The 16,924-nt window shown below is 39.8% G+C and overlaps 1 protein-coding gene across 1 annotated transcript in view; it reads left to right on the top strand.

Annotated features, from left to right (window-relative positions):
- Window positions 1-16,924, top strand: part of LOC140850425 (WASH complex subunit 2-like) — a 68,403-nt gene that overhangs the window by 34,100 nt on the left and 17,379 nt on the right. Inside the window, 5 exon segments of the mRNA XM_073241152.1 lie at window positions 1,392-1,546; window positions 5,923-6,025; window positions 9,952-10,055; window positions 10,057-10,102; window positions 11,444-11,614. Coding sequence (XP_073097253.1) covers window positions 1,392-1,546; window positions 5,923-6,025; window positions 9,952-10,055; window positions 10,057-10,102; window positions 11,444-11,614 — 579 coding nt within the window.

Genomic DNA, 16,924 nt, shown 5'->3' with positions numbered 1-16,924 from the left:
TGAGTCTTGATCCATTTGCTGTATCTACATACATATAAGCAGAGCCAGTAGTAAATATAATTTATCTGCTGTTCAGATTGAGCTATACAGAAAAAGACTTCATACATTATATTAAAAACTGTAAGCATTAAAAATCTTCATTATTATAATTACTCCTCCTCATTTTAATATCATAGGCAAATTATGAGGGTATGATGTAGATAGATAAACCAGAGGCATGTTAATGTTTTTTATGGAAAGCAACTTTAAATTATACAACGTAATTTGTTTTTTCTACTCAAATGTATGACTTTATCATGGATTTTCCTTTTTTTTATTCTTAGCATTGTTGTTAGTTGTTTATTCTCCCTGTAGTAAAGGCCTGTCGTCATGATAGGACATTTTCCTACCGTAGTATTACTGTGGTTCCGGGAAAGTAAAAACATTTGCCAAAGCCAGGAGCAACAGTACTGGCCAAGTGAAGGTAACCCAGGGTCTTGATCAGTGACTCTCAACCTTGGCTGCCCATTGGAATCACCTGTAGAACTTTAAAGAGTAGTGATACTGGATTCCATCAGTGGAGATTACGAATTGTTTAATTTGGGTATTGTCTATCACTGGAATTTCTTAAAGCTCTGTCAGAGATTCTAGCATGTAGTCACTGTTGAGTGTCACTGTTCTAGAGAAACATATCCCAAACCAAAAAGTGTGGAGAAATCACCTGGGCATCCTGTTACAAATGCAGGTTCTGATTCAGAAAGTCGGGGTGAAATCTGAGATTCTACATAACCAATGGTGTTTCCTGTGTACCCCACTTTGATTTCTGAAGCCCTAGCCTCTAGAGACCAAAGGACCACTTGGCAAGCGCTCAAGAGTTACTTGATATGAAGGGGTGAGCATAGCCAGGTGGGGTTTCCCTCAAATGCTTTATAAAGGCCAGATTCAGACTTGTGGTTAAAAAAGGTCACTAGCAGCTTCACTGTGTCTTGTTTACATGAGCTTTTTACACATTTTTTTCCAACTTGCATTGAGGTTTTTAAATTAAAATATCACTTTCCTCCAAGTGTTAGTTTTTTTTCAACACTGTTCCTTCTCATTCCCCTCTAAAATTAATTTTCAACCCCTAAAGTAGATAACTTCCCTTGTCCTAACACACAACAGAACCGTAGATGGGGGAAACATTGTGGCAGGCAGTGGAGGAGAAAAGTAAGAGAATGTCTTTGAGGCTAGAGAACCCAGCTGTCTAGATTTGACTTCAAAGAAAAGTCCTGGACGTCAGCTTTCTTCAAGAGTAATGTACTTAATTTAATGCTTAGTTTAAATACAGTTTTGTTTAATGATGAATTATTTTACTTCCCTGGTTCCTCAGTCTAAATTACTACTGGATTTTAACATACATTTTATATTTTAAGGACCAGTGGAATATTACTGATTCACCTTATAATAGGTCTAAAGGAGAACTTCGGGACTCTGGGACCACCCAGGTCCAGGAGGCCAAGGCTGTGAAAAAGACCAGCCTGTTTGAGGACCATGATGAAGATGACCTGTTTGTTATTGCTAAGAACAGGTGAGCTAGTCATGGAAAGAAGTGATTTAATAAGTGTTTCAGTGTCTGTGATAATAAGTATAAAGGTACAGTTGACCCATGAACAACACAGGTTTGAACTGCAGTGGGTCCACTTAGATATTATTGTAACACTACAGTATATAATACATATAATAATACAAAATATGTGTTAATTGAGTGTTTGTGTTGTCTGTGAGACTTGGTCAACAGTAGGCTGTTAGTAGTTAAGTTTGGGGGGAGTTAAAGGTTATGTGTGGATTTTCAGCTGTGGGACAGATGACATGCCCCTAAGTGCCATATTGTCCAAGTGTCAGATGTATTTGATTCACAAGGTGCAGTTGCTTGGGGTGACATGATAATCACTCATTACCCAGTAGTCATAAAAATAAATATGTTGATTTTCACTTGTAAGGTATCCTTCCCCAATACTGGGCATTGTTTTTTGTTGATGGGTCCTTACACAATTTCTTCTTCCTAACTTTTTTCTCTTTAACCCTAAAATACCATCTTTCTTAGTTTGTTAGAGATTTAGTGCAATTTGTTGTCTTTTGTTTGTTTTTCCTCTGGGAAATCCTAAAGAATGCAAAGTGTGGTTGAGGGTATGTAAGTTTGTCATTTGAACAGAAATACCCTCAGCATTGATACACATCCTGTTAGGAGAATGGTTTTCTACAGTGCTGTGTTTATCCCACCAGTTGCTGGTAAGTGTTAGCTGATTCACATTAACACTTGGCCTGAAGCCAGCAGGATGTGTAGTCTGAGCACAGGCTGTGATTGGTGGTGTAACATGCTGCCAGATTAGCTGTACATTCCGAATAATAACCTTGCAAATACATACTTTTTCCTCAAGAGCTTTAAATGATTACTGTGGAATTCAACTGAATGATAGTACCATAAAGAGGTAATTGATGGGACATATAAATCCTGTGGGTTGGTGCGATTAAGCCTTAATTTTGATTTGATAGATTCAAAAGTACCTCATATTTCTATCTCTAAATATTGTAATCATTTGAAATGTCACCATTTCTTTTAGGTGCTGGTGGCTTTACCCTTGGGTATATATTTTGCCTCTGGTTAAGAATATAGGCTCTGGGGGGCTCTCTTGTCCCCTCCTGGTGTGAGCTGGAAGCTCTTTCCTCTCACTTTATCTCTAAATAAAAGCTGGTACCTTGCTCTCCTTAAAAAAAAAAAAAAAAAAGAAGAAGAATATAGGCTCTGGAATTCCAGTACCTGATAAATTCTGGCCCTGCCAGTTCCTTTCTGAATAACAATAACCTTGGGCAAGTTACCAAAGTTCTCTGGGCCTGAGTTTTCTCATCAGTTAAACAAAAATAATAATAGTACCTCTCACATAGGATCATTGAGAGGATTAAATGAAATCCAAAAAATGGGAAATGCTTAGCATAGCTGTTAAATTTCAGTCACTTAACATGTTACCATTTATCATCATGACTCAGAGGAAATAACATTTCATTCCTTTATTTTTCTTGCACTCTCTCCCCTGAGACATGCCCTTCTTCCTTCTTACCTGACCATCTTCCTTCAAGACTCAGTTTAAGCCTTCTCTTATAAGAATCCTTTCTTGACCTAAAAGACAGGTGAGAGAGAGAAGAAAAAGTGAAAGTTTAGAGCAAAAATAATTCCCTCTGTATATGCCCCTCATCTCTGGCCATGTTGCACTTGAGCATTTTCTAGGTTGTGTAGAAGTTACGTTACATATGTGCCCTGTCTCCCTTTGCCCCCTACCACGCACACGTGGTCACTAGTTTAGAGATCTGGAAACGTCTCACTTGGAGGTTCCAATACCAGCTACACCCAATACTTAGCTTTCATTAATGCTTTCTCTGCTCCCGATTTATTCCATTTCCAGTTGGTTTTAAAGTTGTCTATAAGTTTTGTGTATGGGCATTTTTCTGAGGAAATAATTCATTGCTTTCATCAGACTCTCTAAAATTGCTTTTACAGACACTGAATGTACAATGGTGCAGCCACTTTGGGAAACAGTGGTTCCTTAGAAAGTTGAACCTGGAGCTACCAAAGGACTTAACTTCATTTTTAGGTATACGGTCAAGAGAAATGAAAATCTGTCCACACAAAAACTTACACATGAATGTTCATCACAGCATTGTACATAGTAACTGAAAAGTCCATCAACTGATGAAACAATAAACAAAATGTATTCTGCCCATACAATGAGAAGGAACAAGATATTGAGACATGCCACAATATTAATGAACTGTGTTAACTGAAAGAAGCCAGTCACAGAAGACCACATGTATGAGTCCATTGGTATATAATGTCCAGAACAGATAAATCCATAGCCACAGAAAGTAAATTAGTGTTTGCCTGAGGCTGAGGGGAAAGGAGAATTGGGAGTGAATGTTAACAAGTAGGGTTTCATTTTGGGTTGTTGGAAATACTGTGAACTTAGATTATGGTGATAGATGCTCAACTCTGAATATACTAAAAATCAGTGAATTGTACACTTTTATAAAAGTGTAAGATTTATGGTATGTAAATTATATCTCACAACCATTCTAAAAAAAGAAAGAAGCTTTGTGACCCTAATGAAGTTGTGAAATATTATCTTAGCAAGGCATTCAAATGCCCTGGCTTGCCTGGCAGCCCTGCTTTGTTCCTTTCATTTCAGGATGATTATTAATAACTTTCCCTTTCACTCTCAAAAGTGCCTGGTTTAGATCCATAGACTCTATGATCATTTTCTCTGTACCTTTTAAATAAATCAAAATACTTAACCTGTTACTTATAATGAGAAATACCGTAGCTCACTGAACAAGCACATGTTTTCCTGAGGACAGGTCTCCACGGGAAGCCCCCATTTAGCCAGCAGTAGCTGAGAGTTGGGGAATGAGGCCGAGTGTAAGGATTGTAGTCTTTTATGTAACCTTGTCCAGAGAGCTAACTAGCTCTTCTCTAGTAGCTTACCTTCAGAATCAGTCACCAGATGTCTTGTGGGTTGTTCTCGGGGGTTTTGGTTGGTTAGTTTGTTTAGAAATTCTTGTTCAGAAGATAATGAGTAAGATTTTTCTGCTATAGCTGCTTTATGAGGTGTTCGGCACTCTTCAGGCATCTGATATAGTCATTAATACTTTGTGATCATTCATCACCTAGTAGTCGGATATTTTGGTTATAATTTGTGTAACTCTGTATTGGTATATGTCCTTAAAGGCATACTAGGTAGCATCTTACTGTGCCGTTGCAAATTGGCTCTTTGCTTTAATAACTTCTTCAAGGTGCAGATTTAGTTTGTAACTGTCCTTTAGTGTATGTGTCCAGTGTAAGTGCACTCAACTGTTTGGTTGATCCTTAGTTTTTTTGTTTTTTTAAGATGTAGACATCAGTATCAAACTAACAAGTTATATAGATTTTGCCTTGTTAATTATAATTTTGTTCTAATAGAAGTAGATGGATATGGTAAAAAATTCACTGAAGTGACTTACTATTACTATGCTTTTTTCCTAGCAAAAACTGATTTTGAAGTTTTCATTACTTTGGTAATTCCCTAGTATGTTAGTTGTATTATTCTTTATCATATAGTAAAAACCAGTCCAGTGCTAAGCCTCCCTGTGTTTTTTCACTTTCATATTATTTCTGTTCCTGATGATGTACTGATGAATAGTTGTTCTGGCATTTACTGAGCACCTTGTGTGTAGGGGCCTGCCAGAATCCCAGGTAAGGAGGTAGGTGAAGACAGGCTAGAGGAAGGTGGTGAGGAGACCTGTGACCGCATTTCGGCTCTGGTTGCCCAACATGGGGTAGGAGCTGGGTGCGTAGTGATGTGATGAACAGGGAAATGAGTTCTGCTTTTCCAGCTCTGAGAGGTTTGTCTGTTGGGGATGTAAAGGGGTGGATTTGGGGTTTGAAGGGAAAGGATGGGGATGCTTAGAAAGACAGGATTAGGTGGCCAAGGAGGTATCAGGTCACAGCCCGAAGCAGGCCCTGGCCCTGTGATCTTTTGACAGCTGCCTTCTGACCACTTTGGAAATAGGCACTCATGTTCTCTGTTTCTTCCTGTGCCCTAGGAAGTGGTGAGACAGAGTGCTAGCAGTGTCGTGTGCCTCTGAAAGCGAACAGCTAGTGCACCCACACCGAGTCAGAAATAACTAACAAGGGCCAGGTTGAGGAGGGCCTTAGCTCTTCTACATAAGGGTGGGGGACAGAGGCTGATGACTTGCTAGGCACAAATCGCACCTACTTCAAAGGTTTTTCTTGCTTGCTTTCAGTTGTATAAGGTCAGCTGATAGCTTGGGCATGTTGGTGGCAGGTGGGTTCATAGAGGTGTGACCTAGAAAGAATATTGTATTTTTTTAAAAATCCCATTTGCCTTTAATTTGGTCTTTCATCTGTTTGTGTAGCCAAAAGAGGACTCAGAGAGTATCACTGCTCTTCAAAGAGGATCCCGATAGTGGAAGTTCTCTGTTTGGCTCTCCTCCTGCATCTGTTCCTCCTGCAACAAAGGTATTCTTAACCTCTTAGGCCCAGGAAACATCCTTGAGGTGGTGTTACAGAATAGTGATACTCCCTGAATCAGCTCCTAAAACCTGACCTTGGAAAACTTGTTTTCCTAGTTTTAGAAAGATAGCTTCTGGTTAGTGGTATTTTACAGATGAAGCACACATACAGAAGCCTGGAAAAAAAGCACTCCTCTGTGTCTGTAACCCATTCAGTGTCGGGTATAGTCTTCGGGGGGCAGAGTACCAATGGAAGGCAATTCTGACACGTGCTACCACATGGATCAACCTTGAGCACATTATACTGAATGACATAAGCCAGCACAAAAAGGCAAATACTATATGTTTCCACTTACGTGAAGTACCTGGAGCAGTCAAATTCAGAGACAGAAAGTAGAATGGTGGTTGCCAGGGTAGCAGCAGGGGGAAATGGGGAGCTGTTTGATGTGAAGAGTTTCAGTTTTGCAAGGTAATTCTGGAGATGATTGCACAACAGTGCGATTATTATTAACACCACTGAACTATATGCTCAAATGGTTAAGATGGAAAAATTTCTATTATATGTTTTTTACCACAGTTAAAGTTTTTTTAAAAATTAAAATATATGATAAGAAAAGAAGTAGTTAATCTAAGTGTCCTTCCAGTGATTTTGTCTAAATGGCATCACTACCACAGTTACCTAAGCTAAAACATAGCCAATCTCATTTTATGTGAAAAAGGAGTATTAGAGAATGAGAGGAAGGAGTCATTAACGTAATGCTTGTCTGGAACGTAGACACACTGGAAGCCTGCTTTTGGCCTGTCATTAATCCCTCCCCAGCACACTCCTGAAGTATGTGCACATAGAAGAGTGAGGCCAAGCACTTTTTTATTACCGACTGGCAGTTGCTAACAGTGAACTTTCTAGGCTAGGCCCCATGGAGACCTCTTTACCTGTGCTGGATTAGCCTAAAAGGCCAAGAGTCAAGCCAGCTCACAGCCTGCTGTGACGGCCTTCCAACCCAACTTGAGACCACTCCAGTTTGGCATGCGTGAGGGCAGAAAGCCCTGCAAGACAGAGCAGGAGGTATGAGCCTCCAGGGAAACTTCCCGTGTTGGAACAGCCACAGAATCCAAAATGGCAGCTCCTACCCCGACACTTGATGAAGACTTTCCCCCTCCCACTGTGGTGATGGTTGACCACATTCCTGAAACCTGTGTGGCCCTAGGGACCTGGCTTCTCCTTGTGTACAGTGAAATAGGCACATGGCAATAAAAGAACCTGGAACTTCCTGTTTGTAGAGGCTGATACTTGGTTTTTCTATACCTCCTAAATATTTTCTGTTTAAAGCTTATTTTAAATTACAGTGTAATACACAGATGTCTTCTTAAGAAAGGTTTAGCAAATGCATAAAGAACCCAGAGTCCCACTCCATACTCGTTCCAAGATGTAATCACTGGTAGTGAGGCATTGCCAGTCCCTCCAGGCCTGTTTCTAGGCATCCACATGTGTTTTGCGTTGTTTAAATATGATCATGTCTACATTTTTATGCATTAGTTTTTGTCCCACAGCATGTTTATCATTCCCATAAGCCTCACCTTGCCCTTTTTTACCACTATATAGTATTCTGCAATATAACCACTAGGACACATGTGGCTATTTCTCCTTTGATGGAGGAATCGTCATTGTTTCTTGCCAGTTAAGGCTGTTTCCTCCCATCCCTGTTGCTTTGTCATCTTTAGCCTTGACTGGTGAGGTGCTTTCTTATCTGGTCTCTCTGTGAATGCTCCTTCCCTCCATCTGCTCTCCTGACCATTGCCCTCATTCTTGTCTCAGAGATCCAGTCCCATTGTCCTCTTGGCAAAATGCCTTATCTGAGCCTACTGTGCCATCTGTAATCTCTTCCAACCTGGACACCTCTTTTCTAGCCTCATTTGCATATATTCTAGGTGACTCATCCTATCCCAGAATACTCCAGAGGAGGGTTATTGTCTCTTATATAGAAACATTCTTCATACTTTGAGACATGGTAGAAATGTTAACCTGTCCTGTGAAGCTTCCTGGATGAAGCACGTGCAGGTCCATGATTTAAGCACTCTTTCCTCACCACATTTGGAATTGCACAGCTTACTCCAGAAGCTTTCAGCATTGGGGGAGCACTGCCTTCCCTGGGCTCTGGAGCTCCCTGCTCCTGCTTCTGAGGTGCTCATAACCCTACCCTTCAGTCTCCCTAAAGAAGACATCTAGTGGCTGAATGGTTAAAAGTTGAGAGATCTGATTTTCTTTGTAAATCATAAAAATAACTTCTACCCTGGATAAATGAGCAATAATCTAATGAATTTTGAAAGTTCTGGAAATGTAAAACTTCTTTCAACCTGTTTAACTATAATTGTTAAATAAGACAAAAGGTCAAAGATACGCCTCTTAGGTAGCTAAACCACCTGCACACTTTATTTTTACCATTTGTGAGACAGAATCACCATTAGCAGATAAGATATTTTTTCTTTAGAGATCCTAGGATATTTCAAAGTAAATTAAATTTGACTCAGTTTGAAGCCTATCAATAAAATTAATTTTATGAAGAAGATGAGTCAGTTTATCTTTAGGAAGGTTTAAAATCAACAGTTTGGGCAGCATATTCCTTGATTTAAGGACTATGGTTATATGAAAGGTTATGTTTCTCCATACTTAATCTCATTTTTCTCCCTATCAGCTTGCATTGAAATTATATGTAGTTTTCAGTGAGTCCAGCACATTGCACAGAAATTTTTTCCTTCAATCACTTCAGTTTGCCATACCTCTTCTGAAATTCTTTTGTGGGTTTCCAGTCTTTTATTTCAAGTTTAAATGAGCATGCATTTTAAGGACCTTTTCCTAACAATAACAAAAAATCTCTTTATCCTGTTCTACTTCCTGAATGTCTTGATAACCTGATGAGTATTGCATTAAGCTTACTTCCTTACATATTATAGTCTAGTTAGTATGATGGAGTTAGTTTTTTTTTCCTCAAGAATTTTTGATAAGTCGCTTGCCCCAAGGATGCCAATAACTCTAGGTAAGTTAGTGACCTCAGTTTCCTAATCTCTGAAATCCCTAGCTCCCAGGTAAGAAAGAGATGAGAGATGTGCAAAGCGCTCAAAAACCTGTGTCAAAATACCTACCCTGGTATAAAACACCATGACTGGCTGTGGAAATGCACTGTATGATCCTTCCAAATGGATGGATAAAAAGCTGTATGATAGCTATTCATGTAAATTAGGGGGAGAGTAATGTAAGGGCTAGGTAGAGATATCAATAGCATTCTTATCAATGAAGTAAATGGATTCTTACTGACAACAGGAAACCTTTATGGGTGGCAGGATGGGCTAAGCTGAGCCTTGCTTAAAAGATGAGGAGGATTTGCTTCTACAGAGGGAGAAACAAGTGTGGACGTGTGAGAGTTTACATGTAAGGAATAGGTGAGAACTGATGGGGTGCAGGTGACTAGAGGGATAAAATGAGGTGTCAGTTGATTGTCATGTTCAATACTTAACTTATTACAAAAATGCAGGTTTGGGGTGGGAAATAAAGTAATTGGATGGGTGTTTTATTTTAGCAAGAGCTCTGGATGGTGGTCATGTAACTGAAATGTAAGAGGAGGGAAGCAGAGAGGAGAGACCAGTAGTTGGGTGGCAGAAGTAAGGATCCAGGCAGTGGCAGCGTCGTGCAGTCAGCAGGCACAAGGAGACGGGAGCAGACGGTGTGGCAGAAACTGAGGTGCTGTGTCTGTGCATTGGAGGTTGTAATGCCTACTGCTTTCTGTTTGTGCCCTTTCACTATGCTCTCCTCTCTTTCCCACAACCATACTTAGCAGATGCCCTAAACAGAGCTGTGGTTTCGGCGTGTGTTACGCATTGTCCTGCTAGACACACTTTTTTTGATTTTGATGTTGTCATTTACTCTTCTTTTGGTAGAAAAAAGAGACCATTCCTGAGGTACAACCTTTGCTATTTAGCAAGGAAGAAGAGAAGGAGGCACAGTTTGGAGTGAAACCTGTGGGTAAGAAGGTTGAGTCTGCTGGAATCATCAGAGCTTGGGACAACTCAGGTGGAGGAGTCAGAAAAGGTCAAGTTTTTATTTTTCTTGTATATTCTGATAGGTTTGTCTCTCATTTGTTCTTGTAAAACCCACACGTACACACACCTTACATTTTCTACCACAGAAAATAAATGACTTATTTTTTTTGAGAGATTTGAAAACAGTACAAAGTATAAAGAAGAAAACATGTGATCCTCCCCATTCAGGGAAGCCTTCAACGTTGCTCCTGCCTTTCAGTTACCTCTCTAGGTGTGCTTGTGCACACAGTGATGTGTTGTTTTCCCATTTTACATTATTGTCCCTTTGTGTCTGTTCCTTTCTCTCCCTAGGATCTTCCTCATCTTATTTGCCATGGTGTTTTTTCTTGGCATGTCTGCTTTTTCTGACTCCATGGGGCTGCAGTGATAGAAACACTGTATTTTATTATTGTGTGACATTGTCTTCCCCAAGTTTGCATGAAGACCTTTTCTGTGTCCAGAAGCCCCTGGCTTACCCCAGTCATAACCCAGTCCACACTTTCCAGGTGCTCTCCTGTGCTACCATCTCTCTGCTTGAGTATAAGCACCGTGAAGATGGGGGCCAGGTTTGTTTTGTTGACCATTGTATCTGTACTACTTGTCATATTACTTTGCACATAGTAGGCACCTTAAAAATTATATTTCTTCAAAGAAGCATGTTTTTCCCACAGTTTAACCACTCTGAAAGTAGGATACACCTCTTGCAATCAGTGGCATGTTAATTGAGGTTGTTGTTTTTGACCTTGGTGGTTCATATAGTAATAGTGGTTCTTAAATCAGTGGCATCTTACCTGAAATGTGGTATACTTGTGGAATGAATAAATGCTGCATTTTAGATTATTTCAAAGATTCTTATCATTGAGTGTACACATTTTATGTGATTTTGTATAATTGATACAGTGTAAGCCTTTTAAAATTTAAGTGTCTGATTTTGTCAATTAGGTTTCTCTTAGAGACTCATGTATTAGTTAAATACTAGGAAATACATGATCCTCTCCTAATGACTGGCATTTGTGTTGTCTTTATGACTTAGAATTTACAGTTCTTGAGCAACCTGTGTGTATCAGTGTTTGTATATATATATAATGGTAGGAAGGAGGGACCCATGGCTTTAAACTGTTTGGAAAAATTACTTTTGTCTATGAATTATCTGTGCAGGACTCTTTATTGGAGCAGCCAATGAAGAACTAGCTCAGGGTTTTGTTACCTGGGAGCAGATGTGATTAGCTGTAGGGCCCCGAAACATGCAAATGTGGCAGTTACTGAATTAATGAGGAGTTTGGGAGGCCCCACAATAGAATTTGTATTTCCAGGTGATACTTAATATTTTCCTTATTATTTCCATTTCCAGGAAGGACGTTGACTCTCTCTTCCAGCCAAGCATTCTGATTTACTTTCTTCATCTTCCCCATTGGACAAAGCAACCAAAAATAGAACCAAAACTGTTCTTAGCTTGTATGATGAGGAAGAGGATAAAACAGAGGATCAGAGCAGCATCCAAGTGCCAAAGACAGTAGGAAAGGTGAGCAAAAAGTAGTACAGTTCAAGTTTTGAAAGGATAAAAGAATCTCATTTCATGATGTTAGTTCTGTCGTGTGAGTTGCTCGAGAATTGAAGCTTCCAATTTCTCTACATCCTCATCAACACTTGTAGACTTTTTTTTTGGTATCATTAATCTACAGTTACATTAGGAACATTATGTTTACTAGACTCCCCACATCGTGAAGTCTCGGCCACATACCCCATTACAGTCACTGTCCATCAGCGTAGTAAGATGCTATAGAATCAGTACTTGTCTTCTCTGTGTTGCACAACCTCTCTGTGCCCTCTCCTACATTATGTCTGCTAATACTAATGCCCCCTTTTTTTCCCCCCTTATCCCTGTCTTACCACCCATCCTCCCAGTCCCCATCCCTTTGGTAACTGTTAGTCCATTCTTGGGTTCTGAGATTCTGCTGCCGTTTTGTTCCTTCAGTGTTTTTCTTTGTTCTTATACTCCACATATGAGTGAAATCATTTGGTACTTGTCTTTCTCCGCCTGGCTTATTTCACTGAGCATAATACCCTCTAGCTCCAATCATGTTGTTGCAAATTGTAAGATTTGTTTTCTTCTTATGGCTGAATAATATTCCATTCTGTATATGTACCACATCTTCTTTATCCATTCATCTAATTATGGACACTTAGGTTGCATCCATTTCTTGGCTATTGTAAATAGTGCTGCAATAAACATAGGGGTGCATATGTCTTTTTCACACTGGACTGCTGGACTGCTGCATTCTTAGGGTAAATTCTTGGAATGGAATTCCTGGGTCAAATGGTATTTCTATTTTTAGTTTTTTGTGGAACCTCTGTACTGCTTTCCACAATGGTTGAACTAATTTACATTCCCACCAGCAGTGGAGGAGGGATCCCCTGTCTCCACACCCTCACCAACTTTCTTGTTGTTTGTCTTTTGGATAGTGGCAATCCTTAGTGGTGTGAAGTGATAATCTCATTGTGGTTTTAATTTGCATTTCTCTGATGATTAGCGATGTGGAGCATCTTTTCATGTGTCTGTTGGCCATCTGAATTTCTTCTTTGGAGAACTGTCTCTTCAGCTCCTGTGTCTATTTTTTAATTGGATTATTTGCTTTTTGTTTGTTGAGGTCTGTGAGCTCTTTATATATTTTGGATGTCAACACTTTATTGGATCTGTCATTAATGAATATATTCTCCCATATTGTAGGATGCCTTTTTGTTCTGTTGATGGTGTCCTTTGCTGTACAGAAGGTTTTCTTTCAGCTTGATACAGGCCCACTTGTTCATTTTTGCTTTTGTTTCTGTTGCCCAGGGAGATATGTTCATAAAGAAGTTGCTCATGTTTATGTCCATGAGATTTTTGCCTATGTTTTTTTCTAAGAGTTTTATGGTTTCATGACTTACACTCAGGTCTTTGATCCATTTCGAATTTACTTTTGTGTATGGGGTTAGACAATGATCCAGTTTCATTCTCTTACATGTAGCTGTCCCGTTTTGCGAACACCAACTGTTGAAGAGGCTGTCACTTCCCCCATTGTATGTCCATGGCTCCTTTATCATATATTAATTGACCATATATGTTTGGGTTAATGTCTGGAGTCTCTACTCCATTCCACTGGTCTGTGGGTCTATTCTTGTGCCAGTACCAAATTGTCTTGATTACTGTGGCTTTGTAATAGAGTTTGAAGTTGGGAAACAAGATCCCTCCTGCTTTGTTCTTCCTTTTCAGGATTACTTTGACTATTCGGGGTCTTTTATGGTTCCATATAAATTTTAGAACTATTTGTTCCCAGTTCTTTAAAGTATGCTGTTGTTATTTTGATAGGAATTGCATTGAATCTGTAGATCACTTTAGGCACAATGACCATTTGACAATATTAATTTTTATTAGCCAAGAGCATGGGATGAGCTTCCATTTGTTACTGTCTTCTTTCATTTCTCTTAAGAGTGTCTTGTAGTTTTCAGGGTATAGGTCTTTCACTTCCTTGGTTAGGTTTATTCCTAGGTTTTTTTTTTTCTTTTTGATGAATTGTGAATGGAATTCTTTTCCTGATTTCTCTTTCTGCTGGTTCATCGTTACTATATAGGAAAGCCACAGATTTCTCTGTATTAATTTTGTATCCTGCAACTTTGCTGAATTCAGATATTCTAGTAGTTTTGGAGTGGAGTCTTTAGGGTTTTTTTATATACAATATGATGTCATCTGCAAATAGTGATAGTTTGACTTTTTGTTTAACAGTCTGGATGCCTCGTATTTCTCTATTTTGTCTGGTTGCCATGGTTAAGACCTCCAGTACTATGTTGAGTAGCAGTGGGGAGAGTGAGTATCCCTGTCTTGTTCTCAATCTTAGGTGAAAAGCTTTCAGCTTCTTGCTGTTAAGTCTGATGTTGGCTGTGGGTTTATCATATATGGCCTTTATTATGTTGAGGTACTTGCCCTCTATGCCCATTTTGTTGAGAGTTTTTATCATGAATGGATGTTGAATTTTGTAGAATGCTTTTTCAGCATCTATGGCGATGATCATGTGGTTTTTGTCCTTCTTTTTCTTGATGTGGTGGATGATGTTGATGGATTTTCGAATGGTGTACCATCCTTGCATCCCTAAGATGAATCCCGCTTGGTCATGGTATATGATCCTCTTGATGTATTTTTGAACTCGGTTTGCTAATATTTTGTTGAGTCTTTTTGCATCTACGTTCATCAGGGATATTGGTCTGTAATTTTCTTTTTTTGTGTTGTTTTTGCCAGGTTTTGGTATTAGAGTGATGCTGGCTTCATAGTATGAGTTTGGAAGTATTCCCTCCTCTTCTATTTTTTGGAAAACTTTAAGGAGAATGGGCATTATGTCCTCTTTATGTGTCCAATAGAGTTCAGCAGTGAATTCATCTTGCCCCGGGATTTTGTTCTTGGGAGTTTTTTGATTACCGATTCAATTTCATTGCAGGTAATTGGTCTGTTTAGATTTTCTATTTCTTCATTGGTCAGTCTTGGAAGGTTGTATTTTTCTAGGAAATTGTCCATTTCTTCTAGGTATTCCAGCTTGTTAGCATATAGATTTTCATAGTATTCTCTAAGAATTCTTTGTATTTCTGTGGGGTCCATCGTGATTTTTCCTTTCTCATTTCTGAATCTGTTTATGTGTATAGATTCTCTTTTTCTCTTAATAAGTCTTCCTAAGGGCTTATCTATTTTGTTTATTTTCTCAAAGAACAGCTCTTGGTTTCATTGATTTTTTTTGTACTGTTCTGTTTTCAGTTTTATTTATTTTATTTATTTCTTCGCTGATTACTATCTGACTGTCTAACTTAGCTCATTTATTAAGCTATTATAAACACAGTTTGATGATTCTTTTCTCTCCCTTCTTATTCTTCCTCTTCCTTTCTTTATTTGTTAGGTGTTTTATTCTGTTCTCTTTTGTGTTTCCTTTGACTGCTTTTGTGAATAGTTGATTTTATTTTTTGCCTTTACTTAGTATTTGGTTGGTCTGCTTTCTTTGCTGTGATTTTATTTTCTCTGGTGACATCAATTTAGCCTTAGAAGTGCTTCCATCTAGAGCATTCCCTTTAAAAAATCCTGTAGAGGTGGTTTATGGGAGGGAAATTCCGTCAACTTTTGCTTTTCTGGAAATTGTTTAATCCTTCCTTTGTATTTAAATGATAATCATGCTGGATATAGTATTCTTGCTTCAAGGCCCTTCTGTTTAATTTCATTAAATATGTCATGGCATTCTCTTTTGGCCTGTTAGGTTTCTGTTGAAAAGTCTGATGATAGCCTGATGGATTTTCCTTTGTAGGTGATCTTTTTTCTCTCTCTGGCTGCCTTTAATACTCTGTCTTTGTCTTTGATCTTTGCCATTTTAATTATTATATGTCTTGGTGTTTTCCTCCTTGGGTCCCTTGTGTTGGGAGATCTGTGGGCTTCCATGTTCTGAGAGACTATTTCCTCCCCCAGTTCGGGGAAGTTTGCAGCAATTATTTCTTCAAAGACACTTTCTATCCCTTTTTCTCTCTGTTCTTCTTCTGGTAGCCCTATAAAGTGAATATTATTCCATTTGTATTGGTCACACAGTTCTCTTAATTTCTTTCATTCCTGTAGATCTTTTTATCTCTCTCTGCCTCAGCTTCTCTGTACTCCTGTTCTCTTATTTCTATTCCATTAACAGTCTCTTGCACCTCATCCATTCTGCTCATATGTCCTTCCAAAGATTGTTTCATTTCTATTATCTCCCTCTGGACTTGATCCCTTAGCTCTTGCATATTTCTCTGCAGGTCCATCAGCATGGTTATGATCTTTATTTTGAATTCTCTTTCAGGGAGATTAGTTATATCTATCTCCCCACACCCGCTCTCGGTGGTTGTCTGGGTGATTCTTGACTGGACCAGATTCTTCTGCCTTTTCATGGCGATAGAGGTAGTTGTAGGCAGGTGGCATATCTGTCTGCTGGGAGAACAAAGTCCCTTCCTGCTTGCTGGGTGCCGTGCCCTTCTCCGCTGCTGTGTTGTTTATCCGCACACCAGGAGGAGCCTCTGGTTTAATACACTGAGCTGCTGTGGCGGGGCAGCCCTCAGGGTAGCCCAGAACCCTGTGGAGAGTTACAGGTTCACCGGACGTGTTCTCCTGTAAGAATGGAGCCCCTTTGTGCCTTGTTCCAGCTTTCTCTGTCTCTGCCAGGCAGCTGCACACCAGCAGCAGCGGGTTTGTATGGCCCTGGTAGCTGCACGCTGGGAGGAGACTCAGGGCCGTTACTGTGGGCGGTATCACGCTCCAGCTGCTCCGCCGCTGCAGCAGGGCAGCGCCAGCCAGGGGGAACAAATGGCAGGCTGCTTATTGCTGTGAGGTACTTCAGAGCTATATTCCCACCCAGGGGGTTAGAGAGCCTGAAGTTCCTTAGGATTCCGAGCCTGCTGGGCTGAGTGTGCCTGGACTATTCCATCCAGCTGTTAAGCCCCTATCCCTTTAAGACTTTCAAAAAGTACTCTTTTTTCTTTTATCCCAGGGGAGCTGGCTGTGGGGACCTGCTCGCAGATTTTACTTTTCTATTTTTCTTATATCCAGTACACCATGCAATGTGTGTCTTTGCTCCCAGTGCAGATTACTAGGGCTGGTTATTTAGCAGTCCTGCGCTTCCCCTCCCTCCCCACTCTGACTCTTTTCTTCCTGCCGGTGAGCTGGGGTGGGAGAGTGCTAGGTCCTGCTGTATCGTAGCTTTGTATCTTACCCTTTTCGTGAGATGCTGAGTTCTTGCAGATGTAGATGTAGCCTGGCTGTTGTACTGCATCTTCTGGTCTCTCTGTTAGGCACAGCTGTATT

The sequence above is a fragment of the Manis javanica genome, chromosome 7 (genome assembly GCF_040802235.1).
Source record: "Manis javanica isolate MJ-LG chromosome 7, MJ_LKY, whole genome shotgun sequence".
NCBI lineage: Eukaryota > Metazoa > Chordata > Mammalia > Pholidota > Manidae > Manis > Manis javanica.
This window is presented reverse-complemented; position numbering and strand designations above follow the sequence as displayed.